Source organism: Akebia trifoliata, chromosome 2 (assembly GCF_017979445.1).
Source record: "Akebia trifoliata isolate Shusen 1 chromosome 2, ASM1797944v1, whole genome shotgun sequence".
NCBI classification, from domain to species: Eukaryota; Viridiplantae; Streptophyta; class Magnoliopsida; order Ranunculales; family Lardizabalaceae; genus Akebia; species Akebia trifoliata.
This window is the reverse complement of record NC_141376.1, coordinates 6,877,057-6,893,140: the sequence shown is the minus strand read 5'-3', so window position 1 is coordinate 6,893,140 and position 16,084 is coordinate 6,877,057. Positions and strand designations below refer to the sequence as shown.

The following is a 16,084-nucleotide window of genomic DNA, read 5'->3' as shown; positions in this document are numbered from 1 at the left end:
TCAAAGGATTAAACAATTAACTAGCCCGAGAAGTGGCAGTGTGAACTCCAACTCCTGAGGTTTCCCACCAATGTAGAACCCGACATTGTCCCAATCTCTATAAGAAAAAATGAAGATGGTGTTTCACCTCAAGTAAACAACAAAAAGTGACGAAACCAAATAAGTTGTATCTTGATATTTAAATAAAATAGTAAGTATTATCAAATATCAACATGTGTTCATTACATGTAGGACAGCCTCCTTGAATTCATGGAGGAGCCATACCATGTATTGTAATTTTCAGTTGAAATGACATAGGTAAAAAGGTAAGTATTTCTAAAGGGATTTATTTGATTGTTAGTATAACTCATAGTGTCTCAATGGAGATAAAATTTATGTCAAATACTAAAAAACCACTGAGACTTATGATTGAGAGTGTAGAATTAATCTCGAACAGCTATACACAATGTGTGACAATAGGGTACACTTACTTGGAAATTGCAACAAATGCTAAGAAAGAATACGGTTGAATCCCAAAAATTATGAAAAATAAATTAAAAAAATCAAGGCCAAGGGGTTTTATTACTTCTATACGTCTGTGTTTAACAAAAAATCAAATAATAAAAATGTAAAAGGAAAGATGCCATAAAAAAAAAAAAAAGTCCTTAAGTTATTAAATGAGGTAAAGAAATTCATTTTATATTTGAGTTGCGCTGGAGTGACATTGAAATTGACATCGGTTCACACATTACAATTGCAGAGTTGCGTAAATAGCACCACATGATTTTCACTTGAATATCAAAGAAAAGCATTTATGATTTTGTACACGCATCCACATCAGAAATGTGTGAATCAGTGTTACTTTTAATGTCAGTCCAGCATTTTCCTTTTAGATTTGATTGCAAATGTGACTTTAATGCCCATATTTTTTTGGCGGATGTAACACTTTTGATACGAGCAAATTTATGAGATTTGATCACACCTAATTAATTAATTTAATGCAATCAATCACATTATAATATTCATCTCCCTTGATCTATCATTTATTTTTTAATTACCTTGTAAGATTTACATCGATTCTCACATTGCCAATGTGGATTAATGTACAAAATCATACATGCTTTTCATCGAGATACAAGTGAAACGCAATCAATGATTACATGTACACCTCCACATCAGCAATGTGAGAATCGATGTACTTTTCAACGTTACTCCAACACGATTTTATTAAAAGTACTCTACTTGTGACGATTAATTTCGTAATTAGAAGCCAACAAATGGGACAGCTTAGTAAATTGGCATTTTCTTAGCCAAAGTGACCTTTAGCGGTAACGAAGAGCCCATCATCAACTCAAGCAAACAGACTTCCAATGTCCTTCCTTCCCTTCCAAAGGATCGAAACAACACTACAAAAAGGGTTAGATCCACAGATGACTATGAGTTCTCTAGAGGTGCGCATATCACCACCACTCGTTCTACTTAGCTTTTTCACGAGAGATGTCATCTTCTTCGTTGAGATTTCTCACACCATCGGTTCCATCACCGATCCGATCGAATCGTCCACGGGTGAGTCAGACAGTCGCACCTTCGTCAATCGATGAGGAGGTACTGAATCGGTTGGAGCCAAGAGTGGAAGAGAAGGGAGGGTATTGGGTGCTGAAGGAGAAGTTCAGAAAAGGAATAAATCCTCAGGAGAAGCTGAAGCTTGACAAGGATCCTATGAAGCTGGTCATGGAGGGAGGGCTCAACGAACTTGCGAAGATTCCTCTCGAAGAGATCGAGAAATTGAAGCTCACTAAGGACGATATTGATGTTCGTCTCAAGTGGCTTGGCCTCTTCCATCGCAGGAAACACCACTGTAAGTTTTCTCTCTCTCTGTTATTTTCGATTGAGTTATGGATATTTCTGTTTGGTGGACCTGCACATCAATTCTTGCAATTTGGTCCTCTGTTTCTCGATCTTGACCGTTCAACAGGTCGACCACCTCTTTGATGTTGTAAATGCGTTATTGATGTTTTGGTGATGATGGAGCATCATTGTAAATGATTTATGGTGGGAGAGAGGGAGATCTCTCTCTTCTTGGATCTTTGGTCAGTTTAATTCGTTACGATCTAGAAAGCAGAGTCTGCGGTTCGATACGAGAGACGGAGAGAGAGGACACGTGGCGAATGCTATGAGAGTATAGCCATTTCAATTTTTTTTTTTTTCTTTTAATGTAAAACTTTGGGTATTTTAGATTTGCCCCCTCTGAGTTTTTGGTGAATATTTGTGATATTCCAAGGGTGTCAAAGCCTTGACTATGGTATTTTTTCAGAGGCTCACGAAATCTGACTGAAATACTCCCATCTTCAATGACAACCCTTCAATTTCCCCACCCACACTAAAAATACTCTTTGTTTGCACACCAAGCTTTAGTGAAAACTTGACTTTGTTTTTCTTCTGTTTGATTGAGAGGTCTTCTATTGCACACCAACGTTTACCTACAGCACCCCAACATGTGTATTAGATATCATATGAATTGGGGTGCTCTAAGCAAAAATTGGTGTGGCAATAGACGTGGGTCAAATATTCTCAAATATTCTAAAAAACCTGAGCGGTATTTCTAAAATAAATTACTCTCAAACACTTCAATACAGGGCATGGTTTCAAAACTTGTCTGAGACCAAAACGTATCGTCCGAGTCGTCTCGGTATCAGGCATGAACGAGACGGACGCTTAAGGCAGAGCTAGTAAGGAGCTGGTGTGTGTGGGGTGGGGGGGCAATTGCCCCCACAGAACTTTGAGATACCTCTATATTTTCAACTAATTAGATGCCCCATTTGTTCCCACTTCCTCACCTCTCTCCCCATTTGCCCCAACACCCTCACCTCCCTCCAATTTTTGCCCCCTCCCTTCAATTTTTTTGTTGATGACATTGTCTCTTAACCGGGCCTTCTCATATACTAATTGGAAATGACCTAAATATCCTTTTCTTCAACTTTTAACCGAAAACCTCCGAATTTCTCCCTAAAACCATTCATCTTCAAGTTCTTAACTATACAAGTAACCATAATTTTCCCCCACTACAAGAATATCCTGGCTCTGCCCTTCCGCACAAGTCAATTTTTAGAACGAGATTTAATACCTCACATTTCATTTTTAAATTTTTTGGATGAGACGTCTCAAACATATCGGAAAACTCATATGAGACGACTCGGTATCAGGCATGGATGAGACGAGACATGAAACCAAGTTTTGAAACCATGATACAGGCGCTTGTTTGTTTCTAATGTTTGATGCAAACCAACCCACATAAAAAGCCACCACCCTATCACCAATCTGGAACTGCTTGCCGAGTCAACTCAGATAGTTATGTTCTTAATTTGTTTTCGTTTGGTGATGAATAGATGGGAGGTTTATGATGAGATTGAAGCTACCCAATGGAGTGACAACAAGCTCGCAAACTCGTTATCTTGCGAGTGTGATAAGGAGATATGGAAAGGATGGATGTGCCGATGTGACCACCCGACAAAACTGGCAAATTCGTGGGGTTGAGCTGCCTCATGTGCCGGAGATAATAGATGGCCTAAACCAAGTTGGGCTAACAAGCCTTCAGAGTGGTATGGACAATGTGCGGAACCCCGTTGGGAATCCGCTTGCAGGTATTGACCCACTTGAGATTGTCGACACCCGGGCTTACACCAACCTTTTATCCCAATTCATCACTGCTAATTCACGTGGGAACCTCGCCTTCACTAATCTGTGAGTGTCTCACCTTCTGCTCTTTTCTTACTTGAAACGACTATGCTATGTATTAATCGAGTATTAGTATTCTAATGAAGTGTAAATTAGTAGAGATATGCTAAGGTTCAAAATTTATTGGAATGTTAGCAACCTGCACGACCATCATTCTTATATAAATGCCCTTAAATGGTATTTATTTATATTTTAGTACAAAAAGTAAGATTTTTCTGTGAGATTTAATTCATAATAAATCTCTATCCACATAACTATTAGTCTATAATTTTCCAAGATCAAGAATCATTCATATGTCTCAAGAAACCTATTCATGTTCCTAAAGATTAAAGATTAGAGCACTTACCTTGTGCCATAAGTTAAATCGATAATCCAATACGTGGGAGGTGTTCCTTTCGCAATCCATGTGCTTATGATCCGATGTGCGCAAATCCCTAAATCGTGTGAACCTTGTTCCACGTGTTCTCTAATGTCCACACTCACCTTCTCTTTCCTCTCTATGTTGGTTCGGCCTAGGATTTTAGTGATTGTTGGAGATCATCACGTTTCAAAACCGCTGATCCACTTAAATAGATGGAAATAGAGGGCCTAGAGATCCTCTTTTAGTAGGATTCCTATCCATCAAGGTTTCCTTCTAAAACCTAATTAGTATTTCTATTTCTAATTTAATTGGGATTAACCGTTAATTATTGACATCTCTAATTGTGTAGAATCATTGTGCAAGTCAAAAACTAAGAAACGTGTCGGTCAATGGGCCACACGGTTATTGGGTTCTAACATTTTCTTGTCATTATGCAATGAAATTTTTAACGTCTTGAGACCATGAATGCTTTTCAAGGGTGTTTATGGAAAACCCATGGTTGTGGAGGTTGCTAACAAACTGATGAAGTCTTGGACATAAATATCTCTAATCTTAATGTATTGAGTAATGCTGGAGTGACTTCCTACGTCTTTGGGCTGATGCAGAGGTGTGCACTCCACTGTAAATTCTTTTCACTTGTATAGCATCTATGGTGGAGTTCACACCTCCATGTCAGCTCAGTTTTGAATGCAGTGTCGTAGGAAGTCACTTTAGCATTTTCCCAAGTCACGATCCAGAGTGGTGTCCTGTTCCTATATAATAGAAATTGTCTCTATGTGGCAATTTTTGGTTGGAGATTAAACACATTGGGCTGCGTACTATGTTTTAATCAGATTGTTTAGAAGCCCAGTGTGTTTTGAAGTCCAACCAAAAAGTGTCACGTAGACACAGTTTCTACTTTATAGGAATGGGACACCACTCTGGTCCCTCATCCTTTGCCTAATATATTACATTCTTAAGGGTGGGAAATTTAGTGTAATGTATTGAATTCTTCAAGAGACCCTAAAATTTAGAACTGTTGACTAAATTTAGGACCAATTTTTAGCATGCAAATTCAATAGAAAAAACCCATGGAAAGAAGTAGTTGAAATGTTATCAATGCCAATATGTGTGTTTCTGTGTGAGCAGGCCAAGGAAATGGAATGTGTGTGTCGTGGGCTCTCATGATCTTTTTGAGCATCCCCACATCAATGATCTTGCTTACATGCCAGCCATGAAGAACGGTCGTTTTGGTTTTAATTTGCTGGTGGGCGGATTCTTTAGCCCCAAGCGATGTGCAGAGGCAGTGCCTCTGGATGCCTGGGTTCCCGCAGACGATGTTATTCCAGTTTGTAATGCAATATTAGAGGCTTACAGAGATCTTGGTACCAGAGGAAACCGTCAGAAAACACGGATGATGTGGTTAATTGACGAACTTGTGAGTTATCCTTTCTTCATTTCTTATGCTAAGCAACTTTGATTAGAACGAAACTCTTATACGTGTGAGATGATATAGAAACCACCGACCAGTAATGTGGTGCACATTGTGTCATTATTCCATAGTGATGGTATTCCTGTTTCATCACCATTGTATCAAATGTAACGGCAATATGATTTTTTGTATGCGGGTTCTGTTTTTGGTTCTCTTCACTGCTTCATTGTTTCACACTAACCGCAGATCTTTTTGTGTTATGTTCGTATTTCCAGTTACTTTTATTCCTTCTCGTGATTTGATCTATGGTTTCGTGCTCACAAATGGCACTTTTTTTTTAACTCATTTCCTTCTCCAATTATGAAAATTGCAGGGGATAGAAGAATTCAGGTCAGAGGTGGTGAAGAGGATGCCCAGACAAGAGCTAGATAGATCATCTGAAAACGACCTGGTGCAAAAGCAATGGGAGAGGAGAGATTATCTTGGCGTCCACCCACAGAAACAGACAGACTATAGTTTCGTGGGGCTCCACATACCAGTGGGCCGAATCCAGGCTGATGACATGGATGAGTTGGCCCGGTTGGCTGATGAGTACGGCTCAGGCGAGCTACGTCTCACAGTAGAGCAAAATATCATAATTCCCAATGTCGCCAACTCGAAACTCGAATTGTTGCTTAAAGAGCCTCTGTTGAATGATAAGTTTTCGCCCGCGCCCCCTCTTCTAATGAAAGGATTGGTGGCTTGCACGGGAAACCAGTTCTGCGGACAAGCCATCATCGAGACCAAGGCAAGGGCAATGAAAGTAACGGAGGAGGTCGAAAGGAGAGTGGCGGTGACTAAACCCGTGAGGATGCATTGGACAGGCTGTCCTAACACTTGTGGGCAGGTGCAAGTAGCCGACATTGGGTTCATGGGGTGCCTGACGAGGGATGAGAATGGGAAAATGTGTGAAGGTGTGGATGTTTACTTAGGTGGGAAGATTGGGAGTGACTCACATTTGGGAGATGTTTATAAGAAAGCAGTGCCTTGTAAGAACTTGGTGCCCCTGGTGGTGGACATCTTGATAAAGCATTTTGGGGCAGTTCCAAGGGAATGAGAAGAAGAGGGAGGAGATTTGGTTCAAATACAGTAATATCTGAAAAAACCCAAGGCATGGATGAGGGTTTTTTCTTGACTTGAAATGAGGAAATTGTATGTGGAAGGCCATTACAAGGAATGTTGCTAAATTCAGAAAATTTTCTCCTTAGTGGCTCTCCAGTCTACGTGCTATTTTATTTCTAAATAAATAATTATGATCTTCAGTTTTTATGTTTTTTGGCTTTCCACCTTGGTGTACTCTACAGAATTAATCCATTTGTCTTCCTCAGTTGACTTGGGTCATCCTCATTGGTTGGAGTCAACCATGATGCCCTCCATAAGGTCTCAATTCAATCTGTAATCAGATGGTAAAACACATTGTTCCTTCGATTAGATCATAGAGAATGAACCATTATTTTCTCTTCCATATCGAGACTGTTGAATCTTCCGATTTTATTAATATAAGGGTAGGCCCTCTATAGCCCCAGCTTACTGATAAAAAAAAAAGAAAAAAAGAAAAAAATAAAAAAATAAAAAAATAAAAAGAAACCATTGAATCTTGGATGTAAAGCTTTAGAGGCTTAGCACCAATGCAAGATCATGCAGAGGATGGTGAAACTCCCTTAGGAAGTTGTCACCCTAACCAACAAGTGATTCTACCTTCTCTTATCTAAATATTTGTTGATTGATTCAAGTTTCATCTTCATTGGATTTGGTTTGATTTGGCAATATCGATCATCTCTTTAATTGGTTTAATTCTTCAATTATATTCTGTATTTCATTGTTTTTTTTTCTATTTAGTGTAATAAAATATGATGAAAAACCAGATTATAACATGATCATTTGGGCCTCTTTTAAGCCTAAATTTACGTGGCGTCCACACACTTTTTGGGGTGGGACCAGATGAAAATGTGAGGAGAATAATGTTGTATATTTGGTTGCCAAAAATAGTAAACGAATGAATAAAAAATCGACTCCAACGAACCCCTACTTGTATATAAAAATTAGTATTAAATGTGGTGAATTTTATTTACACCATGTCTCTTCATTTCTTTTAAATAGGTTATTTTAACCTTAGTGTTTTCATTCGATTTTCTTGCTTTTTGAATTTTCGTGTGTATTCTTTGAGAGTGAAAAAACACAAGTGTTGCTAGGCGTGTAGATTGAAGTGCTACCACTGTACGATTATGATCATTGTATCCTGGAAGACAATGTTTCACAGAACTGTGGGAACTAATAACGATAACAAATCTGCCTTAAAGACATTGTATTAGACACAAGCCTTGATCAATTCCAAAATTCTGGTTTGATGTTTATTGTCATTGTTTTTTAATTTTTTTTTTATATGTGAAACTTATTTCATAGTTCTAACAACACCAAAACCAATAGTTGGATGGTATGGCCAGGAACATTATTGGAGGAGTTGTAGGTAACTTTGAACCTTATAGGTGGGAGTTGTATCTCTGTCTAGTGTGGGAGTTAGGGGATTTGGGAATAATTCCAAAAAGAGTAATGCTGGAGTGACCTCAAACTGGAACCTCATATTGCACTTCATGACGTGAAAGTGGATAGGAATCATAGATACTTTTTCACTTGTATCTCGATGAAACACATCTATGATTTCTAGACTTTCATATCAAGAAGTGCGATATGAGGTTCCAGCTTGAGGTCACTTCAGCATTATTCTTCCAAAAATCTTAATAGGACTGAAATAGTGTTGGCAATATCTTTCAAATCAAATTCTATGACTAGTGCTCCACAGCCAAAGACACCAAATTTTACTCATGTAAGGCGAGTGGGATATAATGACTGGTTGGTCAATCTTGGACTTGAAATGTTTGGACATGTAATGGGCTGGTTTGGCAAATGACATTTATCCCCGAGAAGAAATGATAATAAGTCAGCCCAGTCGAGCCCATATATAATCTTTAAGTTATTAGTCCTGAGTTTGGGCTATAGCCCAGTGCATCTATTTTGGGACTTGAAAGGCCTCTTTGGCAGGCGAGGTCGGATTGCACTCTCAAGAGTTGCAGCTCCTAAAATCCAAACTCCCAAATTTGGCGGAAGTGCAATTCTTATATGAGTATAAAATTTGCTGTAGCTTTTAGTTTATGTAGCTTTCTTAATCTAATCTTCTAGAATTAGATTTGGAAATTCTTTGCTTCGTCTGTGGTTACAGCCCAAACCAGTATGATCATCAAGTCAGTTGAATATCCGAAAAAGTTTAGGCCTCAAGATGTGAGAATAGCAATCCTTTGCTTTCAAATTAACTCATATTTATAGTATTTTAACAAATTTTGATGTATAATGAATTTTTTTGATCAATATTATGTTTATGAATATTGACACAAGACTAAATAGACATACGTTTCCATCCTTCGAAGTCTTCCTATATATATATATATATATATGACATAAGTAGGCATCCTTTTGTCCGTTCACATGACTAGCTTAATTTACCTCATTTCCTAGGCAGATTAACCACTTCATTAATTTAATCACTCTAGCAGAGTAGTGTCAGCATGCCAGTTCAAGCTGACCACCTTTGTCAGTGTGCGTGTGTGGGTAGGCCTCGCCCAAACTTTATTAATTATCCCATTTCTGACTAGGATTTTTTTTGCTTCAGTCTCGAAGTTGCTATTTTCTCTTAGACTCAGTAGCAGATATTTTTTAGTACACACTTACCAAATTAGGGCTTGCACACACTACGTGAAAATCCCAATTTTTTCTAAAAAATTTTGTTGGGCATGGCCCGTCGAATTTTAAACCCGAAATTCCGCGGCCTGTGGACCACGTTTTCGGTCCATCACACTCACTCTCTACCTCTCTCTTTCTCTCTGCCTCTCTTACTATTTCTCTCCGTCTCTCTCTCAGTCGATCGATCGACTTCTCACTCTCTGCCTCTCTCTCTCACTGTTTCTCTCTCTCTCTCTCACACACACTCAATCGATCGACCTCTCCATTACTTTCTCATTGTTGATAGATTTCTCTCCCTGTCTCCCTCGATCTCATCTCTAGATCGATCTCATCTCTGGAGTATGGATCGATGTCATCGCTCAATCGCTCGATTTCTCCATTTGTGATCTATTTGTCTATTTTGATCTGGTTGTTTCTGTTAATGCTTCTACTGTGAATCGACCGTGTACCAGGCGCTAGGTCGTTTGATTTTCTTTTGGTTTGGTGAGTTTTGTTGATCGATCTGTAGATAAGTTGGTGATTTGGTTGCATTTGATGTTTTTATTTGGTTTTTGTGTGAATCGAGTTGGAAAAAAGGAAATTTTGTTAATTTGCTTTGTTTTAGTTGTTTTTTTCTAGGATTTGTTTGTGCATTGAGTTGTTCTTGCTGTTCTTAGTGATATTTTTGACGATCTGTTACTTGATAAGTGATTTTTCACTGTTTTGTCTCTTTTTGAAAGGATCTGAACTCCTGAAGACGACATTTCCTCGCTTTTTATTTGTTTTTTTGTGTGCTCATTTTGTTCTTTTTTATCTCAATTTCCAGTAAATCAAGTGGAGAGAGAGTGATTTTTCCTTGTTATCTCATGTTGTCTGGCTTCACTTGTTTTCAATTGCCGTCTTTTCTCCAAATCAAATTGGAACCAAGGCTATCATCCTAAAAAACTTCATTTTTCTGCAAATGTGTCTCTTACCTTTCACATTTATGGCTTGTTTGGTTGTTTGAATCGGTTAATTTTAAAGGTGTCTCCAAATGTGTCTCTTACCTTCTAAACATTTTAACCAGTAGAAAACCTGAGTTCTGATTTTTTTCCTACTGATGTTATTAGCAATATATCTGATTTCAGTTGCATTCTGAAACATCACAATAATTTGTATTTCAGAAAACTTTGTTTAAGGTTCTGATATTCTACCGACATAATAGAAGAAGAAATTAGTCTATTTTCTATTTTTCTTATATTTTGTTTGTAGTCTTTTGTGGACTTGTGTAAATATTTCACAATGGAGAATGGTGACCACTCAGTGAAGAAGGGGTACAAGTTGTGGAAGCTCTGACTAGAAACATTAGTCACAATGTGCATTGCACTGAGTGCGGGAGCCAGTCCATTGATATTCTCAAGCAGATGTCGCTATTCTCCTCATAAGGGTACAGTTTTTGGTTCACTTCTTTTCCATTATTTTTCCCATTTGACCTCTGAATCACTACAGTTAACATGCTTGCTATCTTCCAATCATATATTTATATCCTTTAGTCAATTGATTATTGATGAGACTAGGTTGTATTTTGAACTTCGACTTGTGTTTGGTGACACTATGTTATTTCTTCATTTATAACTTCAGTTAACATTCATTTTTTCTGCTTAGTCTACTATAAGGATGCAGTTAGATTCATTTTCCCTGCTTGCCGGAATTTAGCCAGATTCTTGCCAATGTTCAAAATAAGTTCTTCTTCCTCTTAGATTTTTTTTTTTTTTTTTCATTTCTGAGAAAATGAAATGCTGAACCTGTTTTCAACAGATGACATGCCCTTGACCTTGGTCTTCAATGGAAAGACCTAAGAAGAAATAACTTCAACATGGGTAAACGTGTCCCCGATTGAGTGGATCATTTTTTTTTACTGGTTTTGGTCAATTGGAACGAATTTTAGTAACGTTGCTGCATGATGTGTGTTTCTTGTTAGTTAACGAATTTGATAAAAGTGAAATTAATCTTGGTCAGGCCAAGGTTTTTCTACTCAATATGTTAGGATTGATTGTGGGACCATGGGGCAGTGCCAATGGTACCCAGCTCATACATAGCAGCCCCTGGGCCCTTTTCTGGGACCTTGTGAGATTTTGATTGGGCCCTTTGTTTTGGGCCTTGCTCTGCCATGTGCGTCTTTGATTGGGTCCCACATCTTAGTTGGCTAAAGTTCTAAGTCAGGTATGACTGTTTTGGCCCTTTGGGAGATGTAGACCAAGGAACTGCCGCCATGGAAAATATTCTCCTCAAATAATGACCCACAACGTCATGGATTTATGGCAAATCTTAAATCATAAAGATCGTAAAATATCATAATAGTTATGAACAAGATATTTTGATGCTAGTTTAGGAAAGTACATGAGAGTTGGGACAGCTTGGTTTGGTCTGGTACTCAACTACTGAGATATCTACCTTCCTAGAGAAGGGCTGATAAGGTCTAAAATGAGGTCTCTTTTTTCTCTCCCTAATGGAGTGTGGATTCTCTCTGAAAAAAGTGAAAAACATTTGATTTCATGTGAGACCCACATTAGAAAATCAAGGGAAGTATGGCGGCAAAGAGCTAGAACTCATATTATTTCTTTATATATACCATACCAACTCAACATTTAGATAAATTTTAAAATAACAGAAACTATTAATTATAGAACAAATAACAACTTTCATTTCCTCTGATCTCATTACATATTCTGCAAGCACAAGTCCTTTTTGTCATGTAACGTTGTGAACCATGAGTATTGCCTTGTCAGAAGTTATTGTTCATTAGTAAAATTATTTAGCTAAAAGTCTTCATTAACTGGACTAAAAATATTCATCAATGTTGCTTTTGAGTATCTTAGCCAATTTTGCACTCTCTGATTCTCGAATTCCTAATTATACAAGGAAAGTCGATGTGTATAGCTTTGGGAGCTCACGACAGCTCTACTTCCATTTCAAGGGATGACTCCTGTGCAGGCTGCATTTGCTGTGTCAGAGAAGGTTGGTTATTTGATACTTCTCTAGTTATTTTTGGCATATTAACATTTCAGATAATTTTCAGTAACTCCTATCATTTTATATTAGATGATTTGTTTATTATTTATATATATATATATATCGCCTTGGGATTTTACAAAAGTAAAGTTGTTTTAGAATTAAGTGTTTAGAAAAGGTTCCTAGAGAGAAAGCTAATTTGATTGTATGATTCAAACTATCGATTTGGCTGATTATCACAAAAATGAGATAGACTTATTTGCATGCTTATGAAGAATTTCTGTATGTCTTTCTAATAATGAAAGAGGTGCCACTTTGGCTTGAAACCAAAGATTGTTCTTCTTTGATTTTAGACATTTAGTAAGTTCTCCTAGAGTCCCCCTTTAGAAAAATCTAGTCATGGAAGTCCCTAGGACATTTGCTTTTCTCTAATTGAAACTTGTAATTTATCTCCCAAGAAGCTTAATATGTTTGTGTTGATGTCCCAGATCTGGGTTAAACAATAACAAGAATAAGCTCAAACCTGCACATCATTTATATTGTCTCTAATCCTTCAATGGAGTATTTTATCTCCCAAGATCTATATCCAAAAAACCTTTCTTCATGTAGGATTTGTAAAATTATTGTATTGACATCAGCAGTTTGACAAGGCTAAAAAGGAGTAACATGGTAATACATATATGCAGAAAATTCAATAGTACTCACAATTATAATTATATGATACTGACGTCTCACTGTTATTGCAGATTGCTTTTCTCATATAAACAAGAATCATCTTGTAAGAGGTATGCATGCCACTATCACATTTTGAGTCCTTGTTGCAACTTTGATATTTAGGTTGACTTGTTGGTACCTCAATTTGATAAAACAATTAAGTCAATTTATATGTATCCATTCCAACTGAATACTTTACCTTTCTTGTGCTTCAACAACTTCAAATCAAATATGTTGACTCCTAGACTGCTATTTAGACTTCAGGGAAGAGCTTGAAGTTTTTGCTTCAGATTTTTCAAATGATGTACTCTTTAGCTACAATTACAGTAATGATCCAATAGTTGAGTATCTATCATTTGTTGATAGTGATAACTTCTCTGTTGATGGTGTGCTGTCTGACTTCCCTATAACTCCATCAGAGGGCATAGGTAAGTTCTTGTCTTAAGTTGCATCACAATGGCTATACCCTAGAGATGGGCATCAATTACAATTACTATTTTTACCGTAATCCTGTTTTTACTGCTTTAGATGCAAATGACAAATTTAATGCAAGAATTAATACAAATGTGTGCTCCCACATCTTTTAGCACTATCTTACACTTCAGTTCTTCAAATTTCTGATAATTATGCATGGATTTTATCTTTCTATAAATTTTGCGTCCTTGAATGTCATATTTTGGCTCTTACAGCTTTTTTTAATTACTGGAAACTATGTTGGAGACCTTAAAAATATTTTATGTGATTTATCTATCAAATAAAAAACAATATTCTTTTATGAGATTTAGATGTTTCTCATTGTCAGCTTGCTTTCAGTGAGCACTCTTCATTTATTTCTCAACCTGAATACGACACAACCCAATCTGTTTATCAAATGGGTTATGTGGATTGAGTTGTGTCATTTGTTACTTGTAGTCGGGTTAGGGTATAAGGGTTTGACATGATCATTAAATGGGTGGGGTAAAATTCCAGAATATCCTTATCTTAAGATGACACAAACAATACATGACCCAGTGCCACCACTGCTCAAAATAGTAAGGTTTTCTCTTGCTTCTGCAACTCTCATCAACTTTAGGATTTCTTTTTTTTGTCTTTTACTTCTCTCTGTTGAGCTACTAATTGTACGCGTGAGATTTTAATTGGGTTTCTTCTTTAAGACTCTTCAACTTAAATTGTTCTTTCTTTTATTGTTTTTGTGTTCAGACCTACCAGATTTTGAATTCGGATGATCACGCTAATTTCCTTCAGAAATATAATCAAAACCCTAATGATTATAGGCCCTACATTGTTCACCAGGTTGGTGAATTTCTTAGTTTTGGTGGTGTTTTCACTTTTCCTGATTTTGGGAAAATGTTTTTTGGCTTTTAATTCTATCGTGAAAACTTAATATTCAAATTTGTCTATCCAAACAGACCCTTAATTACTCAAAATATTGAATTCCAAATCCTAGTAGCTAAGCCCTTTGCTAAGTTTTTATAGTATAGAATTGGTTTTGCATGAATCATGATTGTAAGTGTTTATGTTTGCAGGCTCTCCTCGCGATATTAGATAGCCCACTTAATAAGGCAGGGAGATTACAAGCCCTTTACGTTAGAATCGAGAAAGGGGTTCTCTTTGAAGTTAAACCACATGTTCGAATGCCAAGAACGTTTAAGAGGTTTTGTGGCATTATGTGTAAGTTTATTAATTTACATCCATTGCTCGTTGGAATGTTTTGATACTTGGAAATGAGGTTGTGTTACACTTAATCATCCAATTAGTGAATAGGGTAACCCCTTTTTGTACCCCTGAAAATAAATCTGGGCAATATATAACAGGGATGATTGATTTTGTCATTTCACAGCATTTGTGGAGAAAATTTTGGGACTTGGCTATTCAATATTTTCCTTCATTTTTTTTTATAAGTGTAAAATGTCTGTATAATGCCAATAATGTCTCTTTCTTAATAATCATCACAGTGCAGGTGCTCCAAAAGCTGAGTATAAGTGCCAGTAGCAAGCGTGAAAACTTTTGCGTGTGATTAAGAACCCAATAACTCGACATTTACCTGTCAACTCTCGTAAAATAGGTGAACATTTGATAATTCTGCAACTCTTTCTGTTTTATTTAGTAGCAGTAGAGATAAGAAACTATCTTGCTGGCATTTCAGGCCTCTCTTATAGTTTGGACAAGTTGGTTCAGTTACGGGACTATGTTGCTGCTGCAAGTGATGATGTGAACCTTGTTTTTATTGTAAGTTATGGATTATATTGGCGTTCACCTGCAAACAACCTCGTATATATACATATATCATTTCGTTCTTCTTCTTCTTCTTTATTATTGTTTTTATTGTTCTTCTTTCGATAGGTTTATTATTGCTTAACTCGTTATTCAGGATTTCATTTGATAAACTAACTTGGAAAACAAATTTTATTTGCTGCTGGTTAATGGCACAAAATTGTTATTGCAAACTTTGTTTCAATCAAACAGGTGGGGTACCTTGGTGTTTGTATTGCTTGAGATCCTATTTTGGTGTCTTTTTGCATCTTTATATTTTATTGGGTCCTGTGAACAGCTAACATGGAGAGTATGGGTGGATAGCTAACATGGAGAGGACAATGAAGGCACAGCTCTGAGGGACTCGAGCATGGCTGGGTACATATCAAGCAAGAAGACAATGGTGATCAATCCAGAGAATCCCATTATGGAGGAGCTGAGGAAGAGAGCTGATGCATACAAGAATGAAGTAAATCAAGGATCTGGTTCTGCTGAATTTTCTTCGATTTAATGTAAAGTTGGGTCTATTTCAATTTCAAAATATTAATTCATGAATATTGATCATGAATATTGATTCAGTTTTCTCTTTTTTGTTCTTTAGTCAATATGGATGCCCATCATATTCTTATTCTATGATTTTTCTTTTGTTTTTTATTCTTTTGATTTTTTTTATTATTATTTCGTGATTGGTGAATTAGAGGACCATGCTATTGTTTGTTAAACCTCAAAATTCGACGGTCATATTATATGAATTTTTTTTTTTTTTTTAAAGCCCATTCTCCAATAATTTGATAGTCCAGGGCCGTCAAAAAAAAAAATTCTACAAGAGAATATTTGACGGGCATATTTGATGGGAGGGTCCGTCAAATTTCTCAAAATTTGACGGG

At 36.9% G+C, this 16,084-nt stretch overlaps 1 protein-coding gene and 1 pseudogene across 2 annotated transcripts; both read left to right on the top strand.

Annotated features, from left to right (window-relative positions):
* Positions 1–1,334: 1,334 nt before the first annotated feature.
* NIR1 (nitrite reductase 1) lies at positions 1,335–6,990 on the top strand. The gene is made up of 4 exons (XM_086426286.1): positions 1,335–1,837; positions 3,366–3,720; positions 5,204–5,492; positions 5,860–6,990. The coding sequence occupies exons 1-4, from the start codon at positions 1,477–1,479 to the stop codon at positions 6,580–6,582; spliced, it is 1,728 nt and encodes a 575-aa protein (XP_086282412.1). The 5' UTR covers positions 1,335–1,476; the 3' UTR covers positions 6,583–6,990.
* Positions 6,991–13,379: 6,389 nt separating this feature from the next.
* Positions 13,380–15,749, top strand: LOC147409185 (uncharacterized; annotated as a pseudogene). Its single transcript, XR_015172893.1, has 6 exons — positions 13,380–13,975; positions 14,145–14,237; positions 14,471–14,615; positions 14,900–15,009; positions 15,091–15,173; positions 15,496–15,749. The product of XR_015172893.1 is annotated as an uncharacterized LOC147409185 (transcript).
* The last annotated feature ends 335 nt before the right edge of the window (positions 15,750–16,084 follow it).

Excerpts from the sequence above, each read along its gene's own strand:
- NIR1 (XM_086426286.1), top strand. The coding sequence starts at position 1,477 with ATGTCATCTTCTTCGTTGAGATTTCTCACACCATCGGTTCCATCACCG. Across the intron at positions 1,838-3,365 it reads CCATCGCAGGAAACACCACT|ATGGGAGGTTTATGATGAGA; the intron begins GTAAGTTTTCTC and ends GGTGATGAATAG. Across the intron at positions 5,493-5,859 it reads TGTGGTTAATTGACGAACTT|GGGATAGAAGAATTCAGGTC; the intron begins GTGAGTTATCCT and ends TGAAAATTGCAG.